This window comes from Tachyglossus aculeatus, chromosome X1, assembly GCF_015852505.1.
Source record: "Tachyglossus aculeatus isolate mTacAcu1 chromosome X1, mTacAcu1.pri, whole genome shotgun sequence".
Classification (NCBI taxonomy): domain Eukaryota; kingdom Metazoa; phylum Chordata; class Mammalia; order Monotremata; family Tachyglossidae; genus Tachyglossus; species Tachyglossus aculeatus.
In genome coordinates, this window is record NC_052101.1 from 36,162,197 (window position 1) to 36,188,409 (window position 26,213).

General features: G+C 41.8%; 1 protein-coding gene across 1 annotated transcript; it reads left to right on the forward strand.

The window, feature by feature from the left end:
* The first annotated feature begins 1,332 nt into the window (after window positions 1-1,332).
* NMUR2 (neuromedin U receptor 2) lies at window positions 1,333-16,567 on the forward strand. Its single transcript, XM_038740828.1, has 4 exons — window positions 1,333-2,043; window positions 11,646-11,730; window positions 14,579-14,704; window positions 16,308-16,567. The coding sequence occupies exons 1-4, from the start codon at window positions 1,333-1,335 to the stop codon at window positions 16,565-16,567; spliced, it is 1,182 nt and encodes a 393-aa protein (XP_038596756.1).
* Window positions 16,568-26,213: the final 9,646 nt, after the last annotated feature.

A 26,213-nucleotide genomic window follows, 5' to 3' on the forward strand; every position in this document is an offset into this window, starting at 1 on the left:
AGCGCTTTGTACAGTGCTCTGCACACAGTAAGAGCTCAATAAATATGATTGAAGGAATGAATGAAAGTACACACATATGCACACACTCCAAGCCCACAGCACTTATATACAAATCTGCAATTTATTTATATTAATGTCTGTCTCCCCTTCTAGACTGTAAACTCACTGTGGGCAGGAAATGTGTCTGTTCATTCTTATATTGTACTCTCCCAGGTGCTTAGTAGAGTGCTCTGCACACAGTAAGCACTCAAATGTGCATGCACACAAACGCAACGTAGCAGCAACAGTATCATCATCAATAGTATTTGAGCACTTACTGTGTACAGAGCACTGTACTAAGCACCTGAGAGAATACAACAAAACAGAGTTTATTCATTCATTCGATCGCATTTATTGAGCGCTTACTGTGTGCAGAGCACTGTACTAAGCACTTGGGAAGTACAAGTTGGCAACATATAGAGCCGGTCCCTACCCAACAGCAGGCTCACAGTTGACAGACTTATTCTCAGCCCACAGTGAGTATTCAAACAGCACGTGCTTTCTACAGCCCTTAAAAATACCTAGATGTAAATCAACCAGGCGAAGCGATGCCTCAATCATTCGGCATGGCCACATGCCAATGAGAAACAAATTAAGGGAAGAAATCCCAGATGAAGAATAATTAGTAGCATCAAAATTAAAAACAAGTCACTGCAATAGAGCTTAGCTACAAATGTAGAGGCATCAAGAAAAAAAAATCAAGTCTTCCATTTCGGTTTTCGCTGACACGCTGTGTGGATAAATGGGCCAATAAGGGATTTAGAATTCTATTTAGAGATATGAAACTTTCATCTCAGCTGCGTGTGCTTTTTCACAATATTTCTTTGAATTCCCTGGACAAAAACCTATTTTAAATCCTGGAATCTGGCAGTCCGTGTTACTCCCTGGATTTCAAACACACAGCTCTTCTTTCTCCTCGTTCCCAGAAACCTTTCCCCCACCCCACTCCTGGCAGTTTTAGCCACCCACAACAGCATTCATGACTGACCAAGCGTGTCCTTTCTTATAGTACCATTTGACTCACCATCATTGGCCAGCTCTGAGAGGAAGGAGGGGCTTCTCACCTAAGGGGCTCCTCAAAAGGAATCAGCTGGTGTAACAGCACAACCTCATAACTGAAGCCAGACGTGTACACATCTTTTCTCTAGCTCTTTCCCTGAGCTTTCGTGCTTTGACAAAGACAGGGCATTTCTCTTTCCTCCTCTCTGTGGCTCTGCCTGGGAAATTTCTGCCTGGGCATCCTGGGTCACAGTATCCACCCAGGGACCCTGCCCTGCAGAGGAAGCATTAGACATGGAGGGGAATACCTCTGGGAGCAGCCAGCCCAGCTCAGATGAACACTTGAGCAGATACCTGAACAGCACCGAGGAATACCTAGCCTTCGTTTGCGGCCCGAGACGCAGTCACCTGTTTCTGCCCATGACTCTGGTGTATATGATCATCTTTGTGGTTGGGGTGGTGGGCAACCTCCTGGTCTGCCTGGTGATTCTGAAATACAGGACGATGAAGACCCCCACCAATTACTACCTCTTCAGCCTGGCTCTTTCAGATCTCCTGGTCCTGCTCTTTGGGATGCCCCTCGAGATCTATGAGATGTGGAACAACTACCCCTTCCTCTTCGGTCCCGTGGGCTGCTACTTCAAGACGGCCCTATTTGAAACGGTGTGCTTCGCTTCCATCCTCAGCGTCACCACGGTCAGCGTCGAGAGGTACATCGCTATCATCCACCCATTCCGGGCCAAGCTGGAGAGCACCAGGAGGCGTGCGCTCAAGATTCTCATTGTCCTCTGGATCTTTTCCATCCTCTTCTCACTCCCCAACACCGGCATTCATGGCATCCAGCTCCATTACTTCCCTAATGGTACCCAGGTCCCGGGCTCAGCTACCTGCACTGTGGTGAAACCCATGTGGATCTACAACTTTATCATCCAGGTGACTTCGTTTGTCTTCTACATCCTCCCCATGAGTGTCATAAGTGTGCTCTACTACTTGATGGGGACCAGTGTGAGTATTCTTGCTTTCTTCCCCGGGAACCTCCTCTTCTCTTCCCTTTCTTGTCAGGCAAGGGGTGGATAAAACCTTCCTCATTTCGGCATTTATGCGACACAAAAGAATTCATATATTTCATTCTACAGAAAGGGGGTCTCTGCTGACACCCTTGGCTAGTTATTTAAAGGTCATTGAGAGGGTGGGGGGAGAAGAAAGGTATGTGTCATGTTTCCATGTTAGGACGTAGGTTTCTGGATGTACATACTTTCACACACACACACACACACACACACACACACACACAGCTAGATCTCTGATCAATAAAATGTAGTTTTAAAAAATCAGTGAGAGATTAAAGAATGAATGCATTATTACCCATTTCTCTTTGAAGGATCTTAATTTTTCATTCCCTCCCACATATCCTAACATTCTTTATTCACTTCTTCTGAGCTAGATTTTGCAGAATTTAAGTTTTATTGATATGACAGAAAAGCTACCCTAAGCACTTTTCAATAATTTTTTTACAACTGGAATTAGAGTTAAAAGCTAAAGTTAATATCTATATCATTCTTCAACAACTGGGATGAGCAGTTTCAGGAGATTTCACTAGATAATAAAGAGGTAAATAATACTATTATTATGTCTACATAATATAAGAATACTATATCATGCATACTGAGTAGCAGTAGTAGTTTACTTAGTGCTTGCTTTACGCTGAGCACTGTACTAAGCCCTGGGATGAATAAAAAATGAGTAACAGACACTGTCCCTGTTCTCTAACGGGCTCAAAATCAGTGGGGGAGGACTAATACCATTACTAGTATTGTTATCATTAATAATATTACCAAATATTATAGCATTTGTTAAGTACTTACTATTTGCCAAGCACTCTACTAAGTGCTGGAGCAGATACAAGTTAATCAGATCAACCTGTATATATGTTTGTACAGATTTATTACTTTATTTTACTTGTACATATTTACTATTCTATTTATTTTGTTAATGATGTACATTTAGCTTTAATTCTATTTATTCTGATGACTTGACACCTGTCCACGTTTTGTTGTCTGTCTTCCCTTTCTAGACTGTGAGCCTATTGTTGGGTAGGGACCATTTCTATATGTTGCCAACTTGTACTTCCCAAGCACTTAGTACAGTGCTCTGCACACAGTAACCACTCAATAAATGCAATTGAACAAATGAATGAACTGTCACTGTTCCACATGAGGCTCACACTTTAAGTTGGAAAGAGAAAAGGTATTTAATCTCCATTTTACAGATGAGGAAACTGAGGCACAGAGAAGTAAAGTGGCTTGCCCAAGGTCATATAACACAAAAGTGGCAGAGTCAGGATTAGAGTCCAGGTCCTTTGACACTCAAGCTCATGCTCTTTCTACTAGGCTACATAGCTTACCACACTGCTTTATAATCAATCAATCAATCATATTTACTGAGTGCTTACTGTGTGCAGAGCACTGTACTAAGCGCTTGGGAAGTACAAGTTGGCAACATATAGAGACAGTCCCTACCCAACAGTGGGCTCACAGTCTAAAAGGGGGAGACAGAGAACAAAACCAAACATACTAACAAAATAAAATAAATAGAATAGATATGTACAAGTAAAATAAATAGAGTAATAAATATGTATATTTATAGAGGAGGCTCTGACAACTGGAGCACTGAGAAAACAAGAATCAAAAGCAGACAGGGGTGGGATAGACCAGTAAGTGACACAGAAACTCTTCTCAAATGTTCCACTGAAATGCTAAATTCTGGGTTGAAACCTGCTGTCTTTAAATGTGGTCTCTCAGTGCTACGTGAGTTTACTTTGTCACTGGAAAAGGTAATGAGCATCATGAATGCCTGCTCTGTGTTTGGCTCCTAGTGTGGCAGAGGCTGACAATTCTGCTTCTGGGTAAACCCAACCTGAACTTCCCTGTGACTTGGTGTTAATTACAGGATTAACTGAGGCACAATCTTGTTCAAAGGACCTTGCTCCTCTGCCAGAGTATAAATGATTAGATGAGAAGCCTGCTGATCTGGGGCCAGTTTATTGAATTCTCCCACTGGCCCTACGTACTCTAAAACATAGGCATTAAAACAACTTAAAGATCTTCATGGATATGAGAACCTAGCCCAGATTGTGATTGATAGTAGATAGGATTTATTGCACGATTACTCTGTGCAGAGCATTGGACTAAGCACTTGGTCCAGATTCAGTCTTATGCCACATTCACCCATGCTCTTTCATATGTAAATCTTAGTGGTTTAAAATAACCTGCATTAGAGAGTGTTAGGAATAGTTAGACTACAATTTATACTGCAGCATCACAACTACTTGTGCTTTCCTTACTGATGATAATGATGGCATTTGCTAAGCACTTACTATGTGCAAAGCACAGTTCTAAGCGCTGGAGAGGATACAAGGTGATCAGATTGTCCCACGTGGGGCTCACAGTCATAATCCCCATTTTACAGATGAGGTAACAGGCACAGAGAAGTTAAGTGACTCACCCAAAGTCACACAGCTGACAAATGGTGGAGGCTGGATTTGAACCCATGACCTCTGACTCCAAAGCCCGTACTCTTTCCAATGAGCCATGCTGATGAATCAGAGTCAACCCTCTATCTCTTGCAATTAATTAGCCAGGCAGGAAAAACAGCAGGGGTCTTTGACTTACTGTGGGGGGAAAAAAATGATCATTTGCAGTTAAAGGGCACACATCTTTCAGAAGTGCTGTAAGCACGTGAGTCTTACAGGGTCAGACTAGCTTTGAGGCATATTCCCACTGAGGATTCCCATATTCCCAGTGAACAATGGAAAGCTGTTTTGGGTGGGGGTGTTGGGGGGAAGGAGGGGAAAAAAAATCTCTACCCCTAGTGAATATACAACAGGATGTAATCAAACCATGAAAGCCAACTCCCAGGAGCCCTGCCCCCACCCCAGAACAGTCTCTCTAGTAGCCTGTCATCATGAGGATTCATCTGACCTACTGGATAGTGATAATCAGACCCTGCCTCACCAATGTGGACAAACTTTATACCTTTTACAGAATGCCCAAAGCCTTCCCATTAAGAAGGTCCATTCCTTAAGAGCAGGCACAATGTCAAAGGGGCAACAAGACCTGGTAGAAAGAACATGGTAATGGGAGTCAGGAAACCTGGGTCCTGATCCCAAGCTCTGCAGCTTTGGCAAGTCGCTTGTCAGTCGGTCAGTCAGTTGTATTTATTGAGCTTTTATTGTGTGCAGGGCACTTTACTAAGCATTTGGAATAATACAGTATAACAAAATAGCACACACATTCCCTGCCCACAATGAGCTTACAGTCTAGAGGGACTGTAACAACCTCTCTGTGCCTCTATTTCCTCATCTGCAAAATACAGAGCCCTAAAACAAATGAAATGCAATAAGATAGGCTGTGAGCTTCTTGTGAAACAGATACTAGGCCCAGTATTATAATCTTGAATTTATCCTGGGACTTAGCACAGAGTCAGCACATAATAAATACCATTGAATTTTCCCAAGTGCCACTAACAGAGCTCTGCATGCAGAGTGCCCAATAAATATGAATAATTTATGAGCTAGCAATTAATAGTATTTGAATGGTGACTGTATGTAGTGCACTGTACCCTTGGGAGAGCACAAATGAGTTAGTAGATGTGATCTCTGCCTTCAAGGAACTGAAAATCTAGTGATGGAGGCAGGAGGAAGAAAATATAGAAGAATAAGCAATAAGGCATGTAGAATAGGTACAAAAGCACTTCAGGTGGTTGTGAATAAATAAGAAGCAGTATGGCTTAGTGGAAGAGCACCAGCCTGGTAGAGGAAGTGGGTTCTAATCCCAGCTCCGCTTCTTGTCTGTTGTGGACCTTTGGCAAGTCATTTCACTTCTCTGTGCCTCAGTTTCCTCATCTGTAAAATGGGGATTAAGACTGAGTCCTATGTGCAACAGGGGCGGTGGTCAACCTGATTATCTGGTATCTATCCCAGCACTGGGTACAGTACCTGGAACATAGTAAATGCTTAAATACCTTTTTTTTTTTTTAAAGAGCATAGTTGATGTAGAACTGTTAAGGAGGCAGTTATGGGGAGAACCTGGAGAGAAGAGAAAAATAACTGGGGAAAATGTCTTGGAAGAAATATGATTGAGCAAGAGGTCAGAGGCAAGAAAGACAAGAAAGAGGGAAAATGCAAAGGTGAGTTTGGGAGGGATCATGAACACGTGCTGGAAGTAAGTAGAAGAGAGTGGATAAAGGAGGAAAAGAGCTGATTGAGTGCTTTAAAGCCAGTGGACAAGAGATCCTTCTTGATGATCTAGATGAACACTTTGGAATTGCAACATCTACCTTGGTTATATCTTCTCAGATGCATGATGTATCCATAGTGGAGAAGCTCAGATACATACTCAAACTTCGAACCATTTCACAACTAATTTAAATGGTTTCTACAAGGTCACAGCTCTCACACATTTAGACTCGGGCAGAAGTTGCAATTAGTCATGAAACTGAAATATCTCAGATTCCTGAACCCTAGCTTGGACTCGAGCATGTTCTAACAATTCTCAGTGTGAATTAGGTGGATCCTAGTTGGTTCTCTGACTTCCCTGTAATGTAATCACCATCAGTTAGAAGGGTGACAGATTGTAAAGCCATCTGATTCATTGGATAAGTGAAAGTGTGTCAACACATCTCTGGGAGGAAGACAGAACCAGAAGTCAACCAGGTTTTGAATGGGTAGAGTGGGACTCTAAAGAGTTTCTCCCCATGTGGAGATTCTGAGATGGAAACACCTATTCTGGAATGGGAAGGGGAAAATGAAAATTCTACTCCTCCAGGCAGCAACCAGCATAATAATAATAATAATAATGGTATTTCTTAAGCACTTACTATGTGCCAGGTACTTTACTAAGTGCTGAGGTAGATACAAGCAAATCAGGTTGGACAAAGTCCCTGTCCCACGTGGGGCTCACAGTCTCCATCCCCATTTTATAAATGAGGTAACTGAGGCATAGAGAAGTAAAGTGACTTGCCCAAGGTCACAGAGCAGACGTGGAGGCACTGGGATTAAACAGACAGTTACTCTCCCTCACTTCAAAGCCCCCCTCTTTGCCCTTCTCCACTCCCTTTAGCACCACCCTGACTTGCTCACTTTGTTCTTCCCCCTCCCAGCCCCACAGCACTTATGTACATAAGAAATGTAATGTTTTTAATATTAATGAGTGTCTCCACCTCTCTAGACTGTAAGCTCATTGTGGGTGGGGAATGTATCTGTTAATTGTTATATTGTACTTTCCCAAGTGCCCTGAACAGTGCTCGGCACACAGTAAGCACTCAGTTAATACATTTGAGTAAATGAAAGCAACTAGGGGTACAAGGCTGCCCACCCCTTGGGGCCAGTTAATGGAGGAAGAGGACTCCCACAATCATAACCAGTGATAGTTCGAGGTTCTTAGGCAATGGAAGCCTAAGGGATGGAAAAACAAGGAGAGATTCCCTTTTAGGCCAATGGGCTATTCCCCTGTGTCTTTTCATGTCACTGGGCTACTTTCAGGCCAGAGCTGGCATCACAGAAGTTGGAGAAGGAATGAAGAAAAGGAGGAGAGAGGCTTGTTTGGCAACTATATCAGGCCCCATAGCAGTCTTTGTGGAATGGGTCTCTTAAAGTGGAGGGCCCCAAAATGCCTATTTTACCAATTATTAGGGTGGCCGTTCATCCTATTTTATACTAGGCAAGTCAATCAAAGGTGTTTTTTGAGTGTTTATTACTGTGTGCAGAGCACTATAAGAAGCACTTGGGACAAAACAATGCAAGAGTTGGTGGACACATTCCCTACCCACAAGGAACTTACAGTTCAGAAAGGGAGACAAACATAAAAATAAATTTTGGATACATACATAAGGGCTTTGGTACTGAGGGTGGATGAATATCAAGTGTTTAAAGAGTACAAGTCCAAATGCAAGGGTTACACAAAAGGGAGAGAGAGTAGGGGAAAAAAAGACAGCTGGGGAAGGCCTCTTGGAGGTTCAGTTTTACTAAGGCTTTGAACTTGGGAAGAGTCAGATGTGAAGGGGAAGTGAATTCCGGGCCATAGGCAGGACATGGACAAGGGTAGGAGAAGCAGTAAGGCCTAGTAAACTAGTGAATACAGCACAGGCCTGGGGGCCAGAGAACCTGGGTTCAAATCCTGGCTCCTCTACTTGCCTGCTGAGTGATCTTGGGCAAGTCATTTAACTTCTCTGTTCCTCAATTTCCTCAAATGCAAAATGGGGATTCAACACCTGTTCTCCCTGCTGCTTGACTGTGAGCCCCATGTAAGATGTTAAGATGTTTCCTACCTGCTTAAGTTGTGTGTATCTACCCCAGGGCTTAGAACCATGCTTGACACATAGCAAGTGCTTAAATACCAAAAACAAAACAAAAAAACAAAAAAGCCCTCCTGACCACTGGTTTTAAGATACTCTATTCTCTTCCCACTACTTATCCACTCTCTTCTCATGACACCCCAGCTCATATTCTTTATTCTTCTCAAGCTAGGCTATTTATTGTGCCTCATTCTCATTGCTTCCTCTGCCAATCTCTTGCTTGTTTGCTGTCTCTTGCTCGAAACTTCTCCTTTCTCCCATCATATAAATCACTGCTGCCCCTATCTTCAAAGCACTGCTGAAATCACATCTCCTCCAAGAGGGTTTTTTGATTAATCTCTCATATCCCTATTTGATTCCCCACCCAACCTCTACACCATTTCCACATCACATAAGCACTTGGGTCTTTACCCCAAACATAGCACCCGTGTTCATATCTCCCAAACCTGACTCCTTACATGCCTTCCTCCTATCTATATTTTTCTGTCTATAGTCTCCTCTAATTGCAGCTCCTTGAGGACAGGAGTCATTTATGTTAAATTCCATTGTATTCTCCCAAGCACTTAGTGCAGTGTCCTGCCCATGGTAGGTGTTCATAAATACATTTAATTGATTGCTTTTGGATCCACAAACTCAGGTGAATTTCTTCAAAATGATGCCTGTGACAATCACATAGCAGGTGCTCTCACATCTCCTTGCCTGGAACCTCTGAGGTCTGTGATTCCTGTTTCAGTAGCCCTGATGATTACATGAACACAAATGAAAATAGTGACATACACATTCTAGTCCACTAGTCCATTCAGTTTTTTTATTTGTTTTAAATGATATTTGTTAAGGATTTACCTGATACCAGGTACTGTTACTAAGCATGGGGGTAGATATTCAGGATGGACACGGTCCCTGTCCCACATTGGATTCAGTCTCGCAGCGTATTTTCCAGATGAAGTAACTGAGACTCAGAGAAGTGAAATGACCTGCACAAGGTTACACAGCAGATAAGTGGGAAGCAGCAAGGCATAGTTGATAGATCAAGGGAGCCTGAAGGTCATGAGTTCTAATCCCACCTCCACCACTTGTCTGCTGTGTGACTTTGGGCAAGTCATTTCACTTCTCTGGGCCTCAGTTACTTCATCTGGAAAATGGGGATTTAGACTGAGAGGCTTATGTTTGACAGGGACTGTGTACAACCCAATTTGCTTGTATCCACCCCAGCACTTAGTACAATGCCTGGCACAAAGTAAGCGCTTAACAAATGCCATAATTATTACCATTTTTATGTGGCAGTGCTGGGATTAGAAACCAGGTTCTTCAGCTCACTGTGTGCAGGAAATGTTTGTTTATTGTTGTAATGTACTCTGCCAAGGGCTTAGTACAGTGCTCTGCACAAAGTAAAGCACTCAATAAATATGATAGACTGACTGACTTTCAGGCCCATTTTCTATCCATTCGGCCATGCCACTTCTCACTTCCTCTGTAACCCATATTTTTACCATGGATTTTGGCTAGAAGGTAGTTAGGGAATTAGGGAACACAACACAACTTCTTACATCACAGACCTTTTTTGGATGCAGTCTGCCACAAGGTGAAAATGTTGAACATCATGAATATAAGAGGGTCCCCACATAATAATAATAATAATAATAATAATAATAGCATTTGTTAAGTGCTTACTATGTGCAAAGCACTGTTCTAAGCACTGGGGAGGATACAATGGGATCAAATTGTCCCTCATGGGGCTCACAGTCTTAACCCCCATTTTACAGATGAGGGAACTGAGGCTCAGAGAAGTTAAGTGACTTGCCCAAGGTCACATAGCAGACACGTGGTGGAGCTGGGATTCAAACTCAAGACCTCTGACTCCAAAGCCCGTGCTCTTTCCATTGAGCCATGCTGCTTCTCTATGTGACAGGGACTGTGTCTGACCTTTTTATCTTGTATCTACTGTGGCAATTAGTACAGTTCTGGGTACAGAGTAAATACTTAGCCACCACCGTTATTGCGGGCTTTTACAAGAACGCAATCCCCGGGTTACAGGAGATCTAGATGTGATACAGAAGGTGTCTGGAACTATACAAAAATGGGAAGAAGTGGTAAAATAGTTCAGAATTTTTTCTATAACATTTTGAAATGACTTGCCCAAAGTCACACAACAGACAAGTGGTGGAGGCAGAATTAGAACTCATGGCCTTCGGGCTCCTTTGCTCTATCAACACTCCCCCCCAACCCCGGGCCCCCACCACACCACCACCACCAAATACCACAAATAAGCTAAGCCTTCAAGAAGATCTCCCTTGACTGGCCTATTGTTATTAATCATAAATTCCCTGGGTTTTTATTTGAAACTGGATAAGGCAGTAGGACAGCTCTCAGTACCATAGAGAGATAGACTTTCTCTTTTCTCCCTTTCCTCTCATTTCTCATAGCATGAAAGAAAATGTCACATTTGCCACTCAACCTTCACTTAGTCTATAATGAGCCTTATTGCATTTGGACTCCAATCAGCACTCTTCCAAAAGTGGCTCATGAGGTAAAAGGAAAAATACTGAGAAATGAGTTGGCAATTCTTTAAAAAAAATGCAATGCAGGTGGAAATTTAAATTGTGTAGATAATTATTCGGCTCCCTGGTGTGCAGAGGCACTCCAAGGTGCTTAGATGGTGGTCCTGTTTAATCTGGTTATTCCCTAAAGAGCTTTAGGGGAAGTAACAGACCCTGCTGCCCAATTAGAAGACTGTTTTTCAATCATTACGGAGTTATTCAGTTTTTAAATCAGACCACAGGCACAAAGGCAGAGTATTTTAGACACAGATAACAGGATGACATCATCATGACCACATGTCATCATTGTGCTATTATAACTATTGTCAATATCCAGCTAGGAAGCCTAATCTGTGGAACACCCACTCACTAATTTAATATTCACAGCTATTCAAGTTAAAATGCTAAGAGCCATTCCGTGTTGTATCTTATTATTTCTAAAAGCCCAGGTTTTATAATCTGGTTGTCCTCCCCGGGATAAAGTGCCTTCCTTTCTCTGACTACTCCGACTACATTCTCTGGGGATGCCGCGGAGTTCAGAAAATGTTGACACCTTCAAATTCACATGAAGGCTTACCATTCTCCAGCCAATGGAAAACTGATGCTATAGTTATTATTGTAATTACTAGAATTCCAATGCTAGCACAGCCAGAACAACGGAGTTAGAGAGCAGAAAAGTCGTCTCCGCTGTCCCAGTTTCCTGTTTTTCCCTTGCAGCTTAGAGGTGACAAATCTCTCGAAGCTGATGATATGGCTATGAATGTACAGAGGCCATCCAGGAAGTCAGTCACCAAGATGCTCTGTAAGTAGTTAATATATTTTTTTTTTATTTTGGTGGGAGATGAAGGAGGAAAGAAAGGAACAGGAAAGGGGCTTGAGAATTAACACTATCTGTTGGACTCCAGCTGCCCTTCAGGGAAACCAGGAATAATAATAATAATAACAACAATAATAGTGGTATTGTTAAGTGCTTACTATGTGCCAACAAGATATTCAGGTTGGAAACCATCCTTGTCCACGTAGGGCTCACAGTCTAAATTCCCATTTTTCAGCTGGGGCAACAGACACAGAGAAGTTCAGTGACTTGCCAAGATTACACAGCAGACAAATGGCAGAGGAGCTGGGATTAGAACCCAGGTCCTGTGACTCCCAAGCTTATGCTCTTTCCACAAGGCCACCCTGCATTATGTGACTTGCAGAAGCTCATCAGCCCGAGCAGTTGAGTGGTGCCAGTTTTCCCTCCATTACCTGGGCTGCTCTTTTGAATTTTGTCCAGTAACCAGCAGTATCTTATTAAACAGAATAACTCATTTCAAACGAAGTGCCCTCTGAGGAGGCGCTCCAATCCTAACACTCCAGGCAGCAAAGTCCACTGGAAATACTCAGTTTCTGTGATCAGCTCTGACTGTGGTGTGTTGTGTGAGTCCGAGAAAATGCCAAACCCTTAGCTTTGGTTTTCTGCTATTTAAAATAGGGATAATGTTAACACTGGCCCCATTCTACCTCCTGGGAATACTGGAAATGACCCATAAGAATCTGTGAAATATGGTGCTATTTAAATCACAACATATTCTCAAGAAAGTAAAGCATTAAAAAATTTGTGATTTAATAATCCTTACTTTCCTGGTCATGTTAGTCCTTCAATGACCCTGAGCACTTTCATATATACCAGTGTACTTATTCCAATGTTTACTTATATCACTGTAGATTTGTTGTCCCAAAACATAGCTACAAGCAGTCAAAACAAAAGCACTCCTGTTCCCACTGTATATATTCATGTGCATCTGCCTGTCTCCCCCAATAAGCTCCCATGCAGAAGAATCTCTCACTTTGTCTTCTATTGAATTCAATAGAAGACAATTCAATATTCAATATCAATATTGAATTGCAATATTCAATATTCAATTGCTCCCAAGCACCCAGTACAATTCATTCAGTCATATTTATTGAGCACTTACTGTGTGCAGAACACTGTACTAAGTGCTTGGAAAGTACAATACAGTAATAAAGAGAGAAAATTCCTGCCCACAGTGTGTGAATTATATATTTCTGTATGGCATGATTCAAAGCAAAACACTGCGCATAGTAACAATGCAGTAAGTACAGATGATGGTTGAGAAAGGAAAAGTAGAGAAGCACTGTTTCCTAGTGAATAGGACCTAGGAGTCAGAAGGACATGGGTTCTAATCCCAGTTTTGCCACTTGTTTGCTGTGTGACCTAGGGCAAGTCACTTAACTTCTCTGTGCCTTAGTTCCTTCATCTGTAAAGTGGGGATTAAGACTGTGAGCCCCATGTGGGACAGGGACTGTGTACAACCTGATTTGCTTGTATCCACCCTAGTACTTAGTATAGTGCCTGGTACACAGCAAGTTCTTGACAAATACAACAATTATTATTATTACAATTATTAAAAGAAATTATCTTGGCTAAGGATAAAAGACCAGTCCATTTCCAGTTCTTCCCAGCACCACTCTGCAGAGAGGCAGAATTACACCCTAGAATCTTAAAACCCCCTCTTCCTTTCTACAGCAATTGTCGGATTAAGGGACTTGAATGCATTTTGTTAATTGTATTTAAGAACTTCCTATATGCCAAGCACTGTACTAAGCACTGGAGTAGATAGAAGCTAATCAGGTTGGGCACAGTCCCTGCCCCACATGGGGCTCACAGTCTTAATCCCCATTTTACAGACGAGGTAACTGAGGCACAGAGAAGTGAAGTGACTTTCCCAAGATCACATAACAGGCAAGAGGCAAGTCAGGATTAGAACCCAGATCCTTCTTGCCTATGCTCTTTTCACTGGGCCATGCTGTATTATGTGATTTCATTAATAGCACGAATCTCAAAAATCCATGGCCTTTGGTAAATTAACCCTACTTCACACTAATAGCTTTCTGGGATCCATTTTGCTAGGGTCCACTTATCCTAGCAAGGACACACTTCTCTCTCTAATTCAGAGCTGTTAAAGAAAATAGAAACAGAATCCCTCACTTGGTGGGAAATCAAGTCAATTTTGACCACACAAGTAGCGTCTGCCTTCTGATTGGATCATTGGAATATGATTCAGTCTCATTTCTATTATGGGTCACTCGTGTTCCATATGTTACCCCCAATGCAATGCCTCCACCATCTGTGATTTTTGCAATATATTCCTGATAGAGTCAGAAGAGAGAAATAAGAGCTAAAAAGCTTAGTCCTAAAACCATAAGACACAAAGCACACTACTTTTAAATGATGGTCATTCAGCATTCAGCTTTGTCTCAAGTCTGCCTTTTTATCCTGGGCTTCAGTGAACAGATATTGGTTCCATTGGTGACTCCATCCTTAGTTCTTTTCACACCACTCTAAACTGAAAGTACTCCAATGGGAAATTATGTTCATTTTAGCTCCAAGTCAAAGCTAAGTGGAAGGAAAAAAGTAAGCAATGACAAGAAGGTCAGAAAGATCTCTTGAGGAATATCATGTCAATTTTAGTTAAATTTCAGAAAGGCATGGGAGTCTCAAGAGGTAGGAGTGTCTGAATTTTATGAAAATCTTGATCCAATAGTAGCCTAAGGAAGGAGGCTTAAAAGAAATTACATTACAGTCAGAGGTTTTAACTTTTGCCCTTTCACTAACTTGCCTATCCCTTTCTCTGCCTCCCCACTAGTTGTCTTGGTTCTAGTATTCGCTATCTGCTGGGCTCCATTCCACATAGATCGTCTCTTCTTCAGCTTCGTGGAGGAATGGACAGAGTCTCTGGCTACTGTGTTTAACCTTATTCATGTGGTGTCAGGTAACTCACTGGTCATCACTGCCTACAAGTTCTAACAATACTTCATATCTTCAATCAGTGGTATTTATTGAGTGCTTACTCTGTTCAGAGCACTGTACTAAGTGCTTGGGAGAGCTCAGTACAACAGACATGTTCCCTGACCACAACCACTCCTGTTCCTGGATTAGGCCTTGAATATTTTGTTCAACTGTACCACATGATGGAAAGCTTATTTCAATGTAATCTTTTAATCAATCAATCAATGATATTTGAGAGCTTACTATGCGCAGAGCACTGTTCTAAGCCCTTGGGAGAGTATAAGAGAATTAGCAGTCGTGCATTCCCTGCCCATAATGAGTTTACAGTCCAGAGGCAGCTTTTAAAGCATGAATCTTCAGTGCAGGTGTTTCACAGAGTAGCAAATCACATGGCCAAACCTAAAAGCTAGGTGAGATCATTGCATAAGGAAATGGAGTATGTAGAAGCTATTTTTGCAAAGCTGTCAAAAATGGATCCTTTTAAGAAACAACTCTGGCAGCCTTGGATTATAATCTTTTATAATATTGGGAAATTGCTACTGATTAGGCATTCAAGTCTCAAACGGACTGCAGTGGCAGAATCCCACTTAGCTACTACTGTGGAAGCTATATCATCATACCCAAGGGATTTCCAACACAAAGATCATATCCACAGTTCTAATGGGAGAAAAATGAGAAATATGGATTACAGATGGGTCAGCCAGCCCCCAGTTCTGCTTGACACAAATCAGGCTTTCAAATAGTTTCCAAAAGTCTGCCATTCTGCAAAAGCTTCCCTGCAATCTAACTTCTTCGAAAGCCAATTTTATACCTAGAGCACAACACAGTTAGCATCAATCATATTTATTGAGCAGTTACTGTGTGCAGAACACTCTATTAAACAATTGGGAGAGTCTGCTTCAAACATCAGTCAGAGATTCCAGGAAAGGGCAGAGTTAGCTGAGGGAGTGGAAGGAGGGAGGAGAGAAGTGGAATCAGATGTTCTATTAAAGAAAGGGATTTTGTAGGATAGCACAGTGCAGTGAGTGCAGCCCTTTGGTTAAAATCGTCAGTTTCCTTAAATTAAACTTTCATTTCAGTTTACAAAAATCCTTGCACAGAGTTTCTCTGGGGAAGAAGCCACCAATCCTTCCTTCAGTAGATTGTTATAGTAAAGCAAAGAATTGTAACTGAGAAAAACACGCAGGCGATTTTCAACTCTTCCCCGGTTCTTAAAAATCTGCAGTTCAGATTTAAATTCAGCAGTGAACAAGATCAAAACTTCTCTCCTCTGTTATAATCTATCCATTGTTCTGCCTTGGGATAATGTTAATTACAGCTAGGATCAAAAGGAAAGGCTGGATAAAGGATTGACAGAAGTTTCTAGACTTTCTTTAAACCGTTGGTGTTTAAAACCCTAGATGTACATTTGGTAGCTTTGATCTTGGCATTTTGTCATTCCAGTTAGAGTCTTGTAACACATTATCACTTTTCTGACAGGGTAATGAATGTCAATCTGCTCCAGCCATTAATCAAATGCCCTTGTCCTTCGCATCCTTTTTCCTATGTTGCTGCCCATTTAACCCACTTCCTTTTCATCCTTCCAGGTGTGTTCTTTTATCTGAGTTCAGCTGTGAATCCCATCATCTACAACTTACTATCTCGACGTTTCAGGCTGGCTTTCTTGAACATGCTCTCCCCCTCGTGCAAAAACTGGCCTTCTGGGCATCTCCCTAGTAGGCACCCTGCCCAGCCAGACCGCTTCGCACCAAGAGACCGCAATCTAGTGGACTCACCTGAAGATGCCAGTCCCTGCTTCCCCCATCGTTCCTCTGTCTGCAGTTCTCACCTTTCTACCATCCTTTGACCTTCTCAGCCACAGAATGGGACCCTCATGTGCAAATTCTAGCAGTGGGTAATTGCTGAAGAAAAGGTATTCTTCTCCGTTGGGGGTGATTTTGAAGTGTGGACTTTGCTCCATGGAGGGCAGGAGATGCCCTTAGTACTCAAATTGTATCTCTTTTCCAGATTGGAGTCCCAACCATTAAGACTCTAAGGTCTGAATTAGGGGAATGATCACAATTTCTCATGCACACCTACTAAGCCCAAATAGCACACAAGTGAGTTCAAATTCAGGAAAGGACTCAAGGTGCACTCTGTTTTCCAACTCAATGGAAAGGCCAGATAGGGTGGAGGATATTAATAAATCAAGATAATCCGACTTGAATTCTTGTATTTTTGAATTGACTTTTAGGACAATAATCACGATTGTATAAATGCAGTTTGTCACTGCAAAAATATGACCACCCCTTAATTATACATTTAATGGAAGAACAGAGGAACGTTACACAGTGCATCATGAGTTCTGTAATTCACGCATTGATTCAATTACATGGTAATCTTACAATAATCATAGGGAAAGAGCTTTTGGGGTATATGCAGTTTAAAAATAAAGATCATCTAATAATAATCTAATCTAATAAAAAATTTCATCTAATAGCAAATTCATCAGGAAATTATTTGAACTTGCTCAGTAATGTAAAGGAGTATGTGGTGTACAAAGTAGTATTTTTAAGTAACTATGAGATTAAATCTCAAACCTAGGTACATGGGACTTAGGTTTTCTCCATGCCTGAGGTTCTAGGCATCCCCACTGACCTGAATTTGCACAACTCTAAGGTTTTGCAGAACCAATCTTACTGATTAAAGTATTTCATGATAATAATATTTATTTAGAGCCTGTGTTCAGAGCACAGTAGAATTAGACTATGTGATTCCTGCCCTCAAAGATGCAGGGGAAACAGACCCAAAATAAAAAGGAAATCAAATATGAAATACACATACGAGTGCTATGGCAGGGGGTTGTATTTGGGAGTCGGGTGGCACAAATGGGTCAAAGTGGCCACTGGGGAGATTAGCAATCAATCAGGGAAGGCCTCTTTGAGATGTGAAGGTAGGAAGAGAAGCAGTCTCTAAAAGGGATAGGAGTTGCTTGCTGTGAGCCAGAGGTCGGCGGTAGGAGAGATGAGAAAAGAACCAAAGAGAACAGGTTAGTTTGAGAGGAATGGAGAGTGCAACTGGAGTGTAGCATGAGAAAAAAATTGTGTCCATGTTGAGTGGTTGGGATGGGGTCAGAGGACTTGTGAAATAAAAATATTTACAGCATGTAAACCCAACAGATATTAACTCAATACACAGGCATTGTCATGGGTGACATATTTGGCACATATACTTAACAAATGCCCCACATTGTAATTACAGCCCCCTAAAGATTATGCTTAAATGATAAGTATAAATATATATGATAGGAGTAATGATATTTATTGACCACCCACTGGCTTCAATTTACTGTGTTAAGCACTTGGAAAATACAAGACAAGCATTTGGCACATTCTCTTTCCATGTGTGGACGCGCACGCACACACACACACACACACACACACACACACATTCTTGCTACATTTCAACCTAAAAAACTGTGAGTCAACCTATCATTAACCAAAGGCTCAACCCAAATTAAACACAATTTCTATGCAGTGACTTATCAATGGAACATCATTTAATATTACTATATTATATAAATTTTCAATTACTGGATGCATGCCCTGTCAGCTTACTGGAATTGAAATACTATACCTGAAAAGAGAGGATTTTACACATATGTCCACAATGATTATGCTACATTTCATCACATGCTACTTTTCCCAGTGTTATTCTTATCATTGGAATCTTTTTAGTCACAGTATGTCTTTGCATCTTCCTCAGTTTGGTGAGAATCATTTTGAAAAGTCACTTCCTCCAGGAGAAAATCCCCAACAAATCATCACCTTTCCTGGTCATGGCATGTCATTCCATCAACTACTTTAAAACATTGTTTGTATATCAGGTTTTTATTGTTTTGTCTTACTTTCTTCAGCTACCAGTTGAACCTATGTCTTTCCTCCTATTCCCACTGTATTTGTATAAGTGGTTTCTGCCTGTGTCCTCCATTAGAGTGTAAGCTCCTCAAAATAATAATAATAATAATAATAATATGGCATTTATTAAGCACTTACTATGTGCAAAGCACTGTTCGAAGCACTGGGGAGGTTACAAGGAGATCAGGTTGTCCCATGGGGGGCTCACAGTCTCAATCCCCATTTTACAGATGAGAGAACTGAGGCACAGAGAAGTTAAGTGACTTGGCCAAAGTCATACAGCTGACAATTGGTGGAGACAGGATTCAAACCCATGAGCCCTGACTCCAAAGCCTGTGCTCTTTCCACTGAACCACGCTGCTTCTCTAAAGTTGGGACCACTTGCATGCTCCCAAACCTGCAGTCCCTTAAGTAGGAGGAGAACAGGTTTTGAATCCCCATTTTAGAGATGAGGAAACTGAGGCACAGACAAGTTAAGTGCCTTGACTAAAGTCACACAGCAAGTACCCGGTGGAGTCAGGATTAAAACCCAGGTCCATTAGAATCTAGAATACCTGTAGTAGGGGGTATGCATTAACAAAGAGGGGAGGTAGGTTACGCACTAAAGACCTTATAAAAGGTGAGAGAATACCAAAGGATATAAGGTTAAGAGCAATATTTACTTAAGGATGTAAGCCACAATGCAGATAAAGATGTAAGGCAGAAGGCCAGATGTAAGATTAGCAGCTAGACTTCTGACTAGACTTCAGGGGGTGTGCAAACAGGAACCTATTGCCAGTCCTAGCTGAAGTCAGTGATACCAGTTGATACTGTGTTTGTATGTTATGAGGGAGATAAAAGAATGAACACACGTGCTCCCAAACCCTTTGTTCATTCAGTTATATTTACTGAGCACTTACTGTGTGCAGAGCACTGTACTATGCACTTGGGAGAGAACAGTATAACAATAGACACAGTCCCTAGCTACAATGAGCTAATGATCTCAGAAGGACTCAGATGGAGAAGAGGACCAATAGCCAAAGATACTGGATATCGAATGGATTTCACCTGTCCCACCGTCGACCCCCAGCCCACGACCTTCCCCTGGCCTGGAATGCCCTCCCTCCGCACATCCGCCAAGCTAGCTCTCTTCCTCCCTTCAAAGCCCTACTGAGAGCTCACCTCCTCCAGGAGGCCTTCCCAGACTGAGCCCCCTTTTTCCTCTCCTCCTCCCCATCCCCCCGCCCTACCTCCTTCCCCTCCCCATAGCACTCGTATATATTTGTACAGATTTATTACTCTATTTATTTTACTTGTACATATTTACTATTCTATTTTGTTAATGATGTGCATATAGCCATAATTCTACTTGTTCTGACGATTTCTGTCTACATGTTTTGTTTTGTTGTCTGTCTCCCCCTTCTAGACTGGAAGCCCATTGTTGGGTAGGGACCGTCTCTATGTTGCCGATTTGTACTTCCCAAGCGCTTAGTACAGTGCTCTGCACACAGTAAGCCCTCAACAAATACGATTGAATGAATGAATGAATGAACTTCGGAGAGAGTGTATAGAAGTGAATAGTGTTCATGCTTGGTGTGATTTTCTTTGTCTGACCCTGTCCCCAAGAGCGATCACTCGTCTGATTGTGAATGATGTGGTGCCCCCTCCTTTAAATGTATGTAATAAAGCTGCTATTTTCTGCTTCTGAGTATCTCTTCTTCTGAGACTTATGATGCCAGAGAAGAAAGCTATAACAGGCTGTCTCTGACAACATCATCTTTTCATCTTTACAGCATCAACCCTCCAGAGCTTAAATTGCTACTTCCCAATTCCAAAAAATTTCTTGGGGTGGCTTTACTGCATGCAGTAATGGTTTGTTTAAGGAATCACAACAAAACAGAATTAGAGTCTAAGAATCAAGAGACCTTTTCTATAAACAGAACACTTCAAAGGGCCAGACAAGCTGTTGTTGTAGAGACTTACATCTTAATGAGTATCAGTAAATAATGGTACTTGGAAGTCAACTCACACCACAGGGCTTTTGAAGTTCAATTCTTCTGGGTTAATGAAATATCTTTTGTGCATACTTATTTTTACACTTGATGAAGTGGTGGTAAAAGTAAATGAGATTTTTAAAATTGCAGAGTCTATTTCTGTCTTAGAACAATATATTTAGAAAGAGCAGGACTGCTGAATGATCCCCAGTGGCACTGGTAAGATACTACCCCCAAGTGGACACACAAGTTACTTAAAATGAAATGCACAGATATGCCTTGTTGTGGCTCTACCCCCAGAAACCTATTGGTTGCTGAGGCTTTTCATGGTCCTTCCTTTTTATTTGCCAGCAAACTAGCCAAAATTTGATTTCCTCAGAAACACAGGGCAGAATTATGCCCACCTCCTTCTATCAAATAAGATTGGAAATCAAACTAACCCATGGATTCCATTCTCACTACAGGAGAAAATCCCATAGCCTCCCTGGTTAATATTACCGTGTCAAGGAATTGGGAAGTCCTCATAACATTCAGCTCAAATATTTTCTGCTGGTTCCCCAAATCTAGCCTCTCAAGGTGGCGGGGGGGGGGGGGGGGGGGGGGAAGGAGAGGAGAGGAGAGGGAGAGGGAGAGGGAGAGGGAGAGGGAGAGGGAGTGTGTGAGTGTGTGTGTCAAGCAGAGGCATATCCATTCCATTCCTAGCTTGGGCAGTGACTCGCAAGTGGAAGGCAATCTGCTACAAGTCAAAACTCACCTGTGCTGAGCAACAGCAGCAAGGGAGAGAGTGGAGGGCTGAGGCTCAAGTTTACTGCATGGAAGGAGGCAATGGTAAACCGCTTCCATATTTTTTTACCAAGAAAACTCTATGGATCTACTACCAGAACAACTGTAGATGGAGGTGGGGCATTCTGGGAGAGGTGTGCCTACGATGTTGCTATGGGTCAGACACGACTTGAAAGCATAAGACAACAGCACAAACAACTTCAAATCTATTCCTTTCTAAAGCATGCTTAGCAAAACAAGACAGCTCATACACAGCAGGGGATGGCAAACTTTCTTTGTAACAGAGACAAACAAAATGAAATCATTAAGCAGCTGGTGCCCAAAGAATCAATCAATCAATCATATTTATTGAGCACTTACTGTGTGCAGAGCACTGTACTAAGCGCTTGGGAAGTACAAGTTGGCAACATATAGAGAAGGTCCCTACCCAACAGTGGGCTCACAGTCTAGAAGAGTGGGCTCACAGTCTAGAAGCACACGGCAGAAGGGGAGAAGAAGAAAGGGAAATAGAAGGGGAAGTTGGGGAGAGAAGGAGGAAAGATGCAGCATCAAACTGTCTGCTGGGAAACTCTGAAACAGTGGTTGGAAAGGTTGACAGAGAACCAAGAAAACCAAGGACAGCCACTACTGCTGTCTCTGTCCTCCTAATCCTTTGAAAATGAGTACCCTCCACCCAAGCCAGTCTCCCACAAGTTCTGTTCTGTCCCTCTTCTCCTCTTGTTCCAAACTCTATCTCCCAGAAAGATCATCTAGTCATATGTTTTCCTTACCATCTCTTTGCTGCTGAATCCCAAGATTCTCTCACCAGCCCTGCCCCGGACTTCTTTTGCAATTTCATAAATAAATTTCATTTAACTTCATAAGGGAAGCAGCCTTGGACTGGCAAAGAGAACAAACCTGGGTTATAATGCCAGCTCCACCACTTACCTGCTGTGACCTCAACCAAGTCATTTCCCTTTCCTGTGCCTCAGTTTCCTCAACTGTAAAATGGGGATTCAATACCTGTCCTCCCTTCTAGTTAGATTGTGAGCCCTCATTAGACACAACCTCATTAGACATGTAAATGCTATATATTTACTGATTTTGCATTTTAATTTGTGTTAAATATATAGCCTTCACCATTTTAATTTTTATCATTTGTTTATTCCCTTATTCTTTAACATAGTATACATAGGCAATTTGTCACCATTAGTCTCTCTCCGACAACTGTAATTCCTCAAAAATAGGAACTGATCTTTTACTTCTATTGCATGGTACCAAGTGCCTCATGAAGCCTACTGCACCCAGTAGGAGCTCAAGGAATGAAGAACAAAAATAGAGTTTAGGACTTTACATGTTGAGCAAAGAGGCCAATTTTGGGAATGGGCCTACGTTATGTCTGAACTCAACAAAATTGAGTTGTATTAACAGTCTACATTAGAAGAGTAAAAAGAAGTCGCATTGCTTTTACACCTTTGAGAGGCCAATTTAAGATGAATAAAGCCCCTGAGTTATCCCAAGGAAACCAGAAAATTTCTTAAAAAAACTGGATCAGGGATGGATGCAATTACTACATGAGAAGTAGAAGCCTAAGGTCTATGGCTTCTATGACCTTGTCACCTTCTCAAGGTTAGATGCATAAAATACCATCATTCTGACTACTAGGTGCTAATGATCTCCACTGGCAATGCATCATAAAGTACAGATCAGCAGTTATCAGGAGCACATATCAGGATATACAGAGAATTGAGAGAAGGCTCTTTTCTATGACATTCAAAAATGGAATCTATCATAAGCTTTATCTGTTCATAGTTTTACTACCTCATTGATCTACTTTGTAATAGTCTTCCCAATTTGGAACCTCCAGTTGTGAACAACTGATGGGGTTAGCTCTGAGTTTTAAGGATCAAGCTGGAGAAATTAATTATAACACTAATAGTTTGCATCAGGTCATTCACACTCATTTGACCCAGTCAATCATGTTCCCCTTAGGGCAGAGTGCAAGGAGAAAGTAGCCAGGCACAGGTGCTGCATATTTCTAAGGACTTTTTTTTACGTGGAGGAACCACATTCAGCTGGAGTGACCAATAAAAAGTGCTGATGCTACCCCATAGTGCCAAAACTCAGCTAACCCTGGCCTGGGTGGCCACTGTCATTTTCACTGCCCACATTCGCCCACTATTTTTCAGGATTTCTGCTGGACCCGTCCACTGCACAAAATATCCTAGGTGGTTCATCTACCAGAATTCGTCACCACAGATGGTACAATAGCAGCGGGGAAATAGTCCAGGTCTGGGGAATAACAGCAGGGCTCTCTGACATAGCACAGGTGTATTATGAAGAACAAACAAGGAAAATAGAGGGTGTTTAAAATACAAAAATTTTTTCAAGCCACCTTTTTTAAAAAAATAATTTGGCCAACACATCATTTCCAAGAGATGGTGAAAAATAAATTGCAGTCTCAAACTTTTAGCATTTGTCCAACATCAGTCAGGATTTGCCATGGGAGTACAGCCAAAAATTTTCGGGAGGGCATTAAAAGATGTTGGAACCAGATGACTGCAAACTGGAGCCAACTTAATTGTTCCCAGAGCAACCAACACATGGGCAGGTGGAACTGGCCATCTGGCATATGCCAGAGGGGCTGAGACACTCAAGGGTCAGTGGGCAGGTCTTAAAAGGAGAGGGGGGGAAAAGTCTGCAGGATATTAATTTTTTAAAAAGATCAGTGAGTACAAACATTGTCAGACTAATGAACACTATTCACTCCTGGCTGTGGTGTATTGATGCACTCCAATTGTCACTTGTGTACGGGCAGTGTGCCTTTTATTTAACAGGCTGTGAAAGACAGATCAAACTCATCCCTGGATAGTAGATACCATTCATGCCTTGGCCATCCTTTTGAAACAGCTACAAAATGAGTAATTATTCTTGGTCCAATTACTAGAAAGCAAACACAATATTAAATGAAAGGATGGAGAAGAGTTAAATATTTTTATTCTTGTCTTACATATAAAGAGCTGGTGTACAGGACTATTATGATAATGGAGAGAAGAATCAAGAAAATAAGAGGAGGAACCAATCAAAGGTATTTACTGAGCACTTACTATGTGCAGAGCACTGTATTAAACACTTGGGAGAGCACAATACAACAGAATTAGCCCACATTCCCTGCCCACAACGAGTTTACAGCTTAGAGGGGGAGACAGATATTAATATGAATAAATAATTTGTAATATATCATTTAAAGATCTATACATGTGTACCAAGAGACCCAGTGATCAGGGAAACATACTGGTGAAAGCCAGACATCAATCCCCTGCCTCCCTGCCTGTGGTTGATGATTGGCTGATGTTTTGCCTGAGTCTTGGGATGAATCGTGGGAGCAGAATCTGCTTGTTTCTCCTGCTCTGGGGTCTGCTGCAGCAGGACTTGCAGCTCATTTCCAGACAATGGAGCCCAACTGACTCTGCATATGCAATTTAGGAGAAGTTTTAGGGAGTCACTGACCATTTGAAAGCATGAAGGATCACTTAATGTGTGCAGGGTACTGTACTAGAAGCAGCATGAATTGCTTTTTTTTTGAAAAGCAGCATGAGAAGCAGTGTGGCTTAGTGGAAAAAGAACGGGCTTGGGAGTCAGAGGCTGTAGGTTCTAATCCCAGCTCCACCAACTTGTCAGATGTGTGACTTTGGGCAAGTCACTTAACTTCTCTGTGCCTCAGTTGCCTCATCTGTAAAATGGGGATCAAGACTGTGAGCCCCAAGTGGGACAACCTAATAACTTGTATCTATCCCAGAGCTTAGAACAGTGCTTGGCACATAGTAAGCACTTAAATACTGACACTGTTATTATTATCATTATTAGGTGTTTGGAGAATACAATAGAGTCATTAGACACCATTTCTGTCCTCAAGCTTACAATCTAGAGTAGATAGACATTAAAATAAATTATAGAGAAAGCTGGTGGTATATTCCTACAGTGATATAAACACAAAGTAGGGCTAGTTTGTAAATTCTCAGTTGTAGTAGCAACAGTAGCATTTATTGAATGCCCATTTGGTGCTGTGTACTATACTAGACGCAGTGATAGTCCCTGCTCACAAGGAGCACATGTGAACTTCCATAGAAAAGCATAATCTAAGCAGACTCTTTCAGCAGAAATATAGCAGCATGTCATGGTTTAGGTGGCTTTTAACCAAGGTTACCCATAAGTGATCTGGCAGGTCTATTATTCTTTGCTGTATGACTAGCATAACTTGGTTTCCTGAACTCCAGTTTAGCATTCTAGGTTCCAAGAACAAAATCAGTGTGGATGGGCATGGATTTAGATAGCCTTGCAAAAGTATATGTTTACCAGTCCGCAATCAAAAGCCCACCATCAGAGATTCACATAAAACAAATGAAAACAATGTTCTTTTCTATGAGTCATATATCATTATCAGTAACCAAGGAGGGAGTGGGTGAGATGCTATTAGCAAAGGTGACCAGTAACAGTAATGATTATCACCCATGGCAGTAATCCATTCATTTTCTGATTATGTCTGCTGCTTTTGAAAAAGCTCTAAAAACAGTATCTAGGCAACTGTGCTGTGCCAGCATTTCTTCCTAAGAGGTATTTCTCCTCTTGAGCAGAGGCTTTGCAAAGTTTAGGACATTAGGAGGTGATCACAAAACAGAACCTGAAAGGCCAACATCAGAGCAGGAAGGGACTATCGTAATTACAGGAACTATTTTTCCAGCCATCCCTCTTGGATTGGTAAGAGTTCCCCACCAATAGCTATGCTTTTGGAGTTTGCTTGATTTTATAAGTCCTTTACATACCATGGGATGGCCCAAATGTTTAATCTACATTTAACCTA

Bases quoted from the DNA above. Each gene is read 5' to 3' on its own strand.
- NMUR2 (XM_038740828.1), top strand. From the start codon at position 1,333: ATGGAGGGGAATACCTCTGGGAGCAGCCAGCCCAGCTCAGATGAACAC. The intron at 11,731-14,578 runs GTAAGTAGTTAA...CCTCCCCACTAG, and splicing joins GTCAGTCACCAAGATGCTCT to TTGTCTTGGTTCTAGTATTC. The intron at 14,705-16,307 runs GTAACTCACTGG...TCATCCTTCCAG, and splicing joins CCTTATTCATGTGGTGTCAG to GTGTGTTCTTTTATCTGAGT.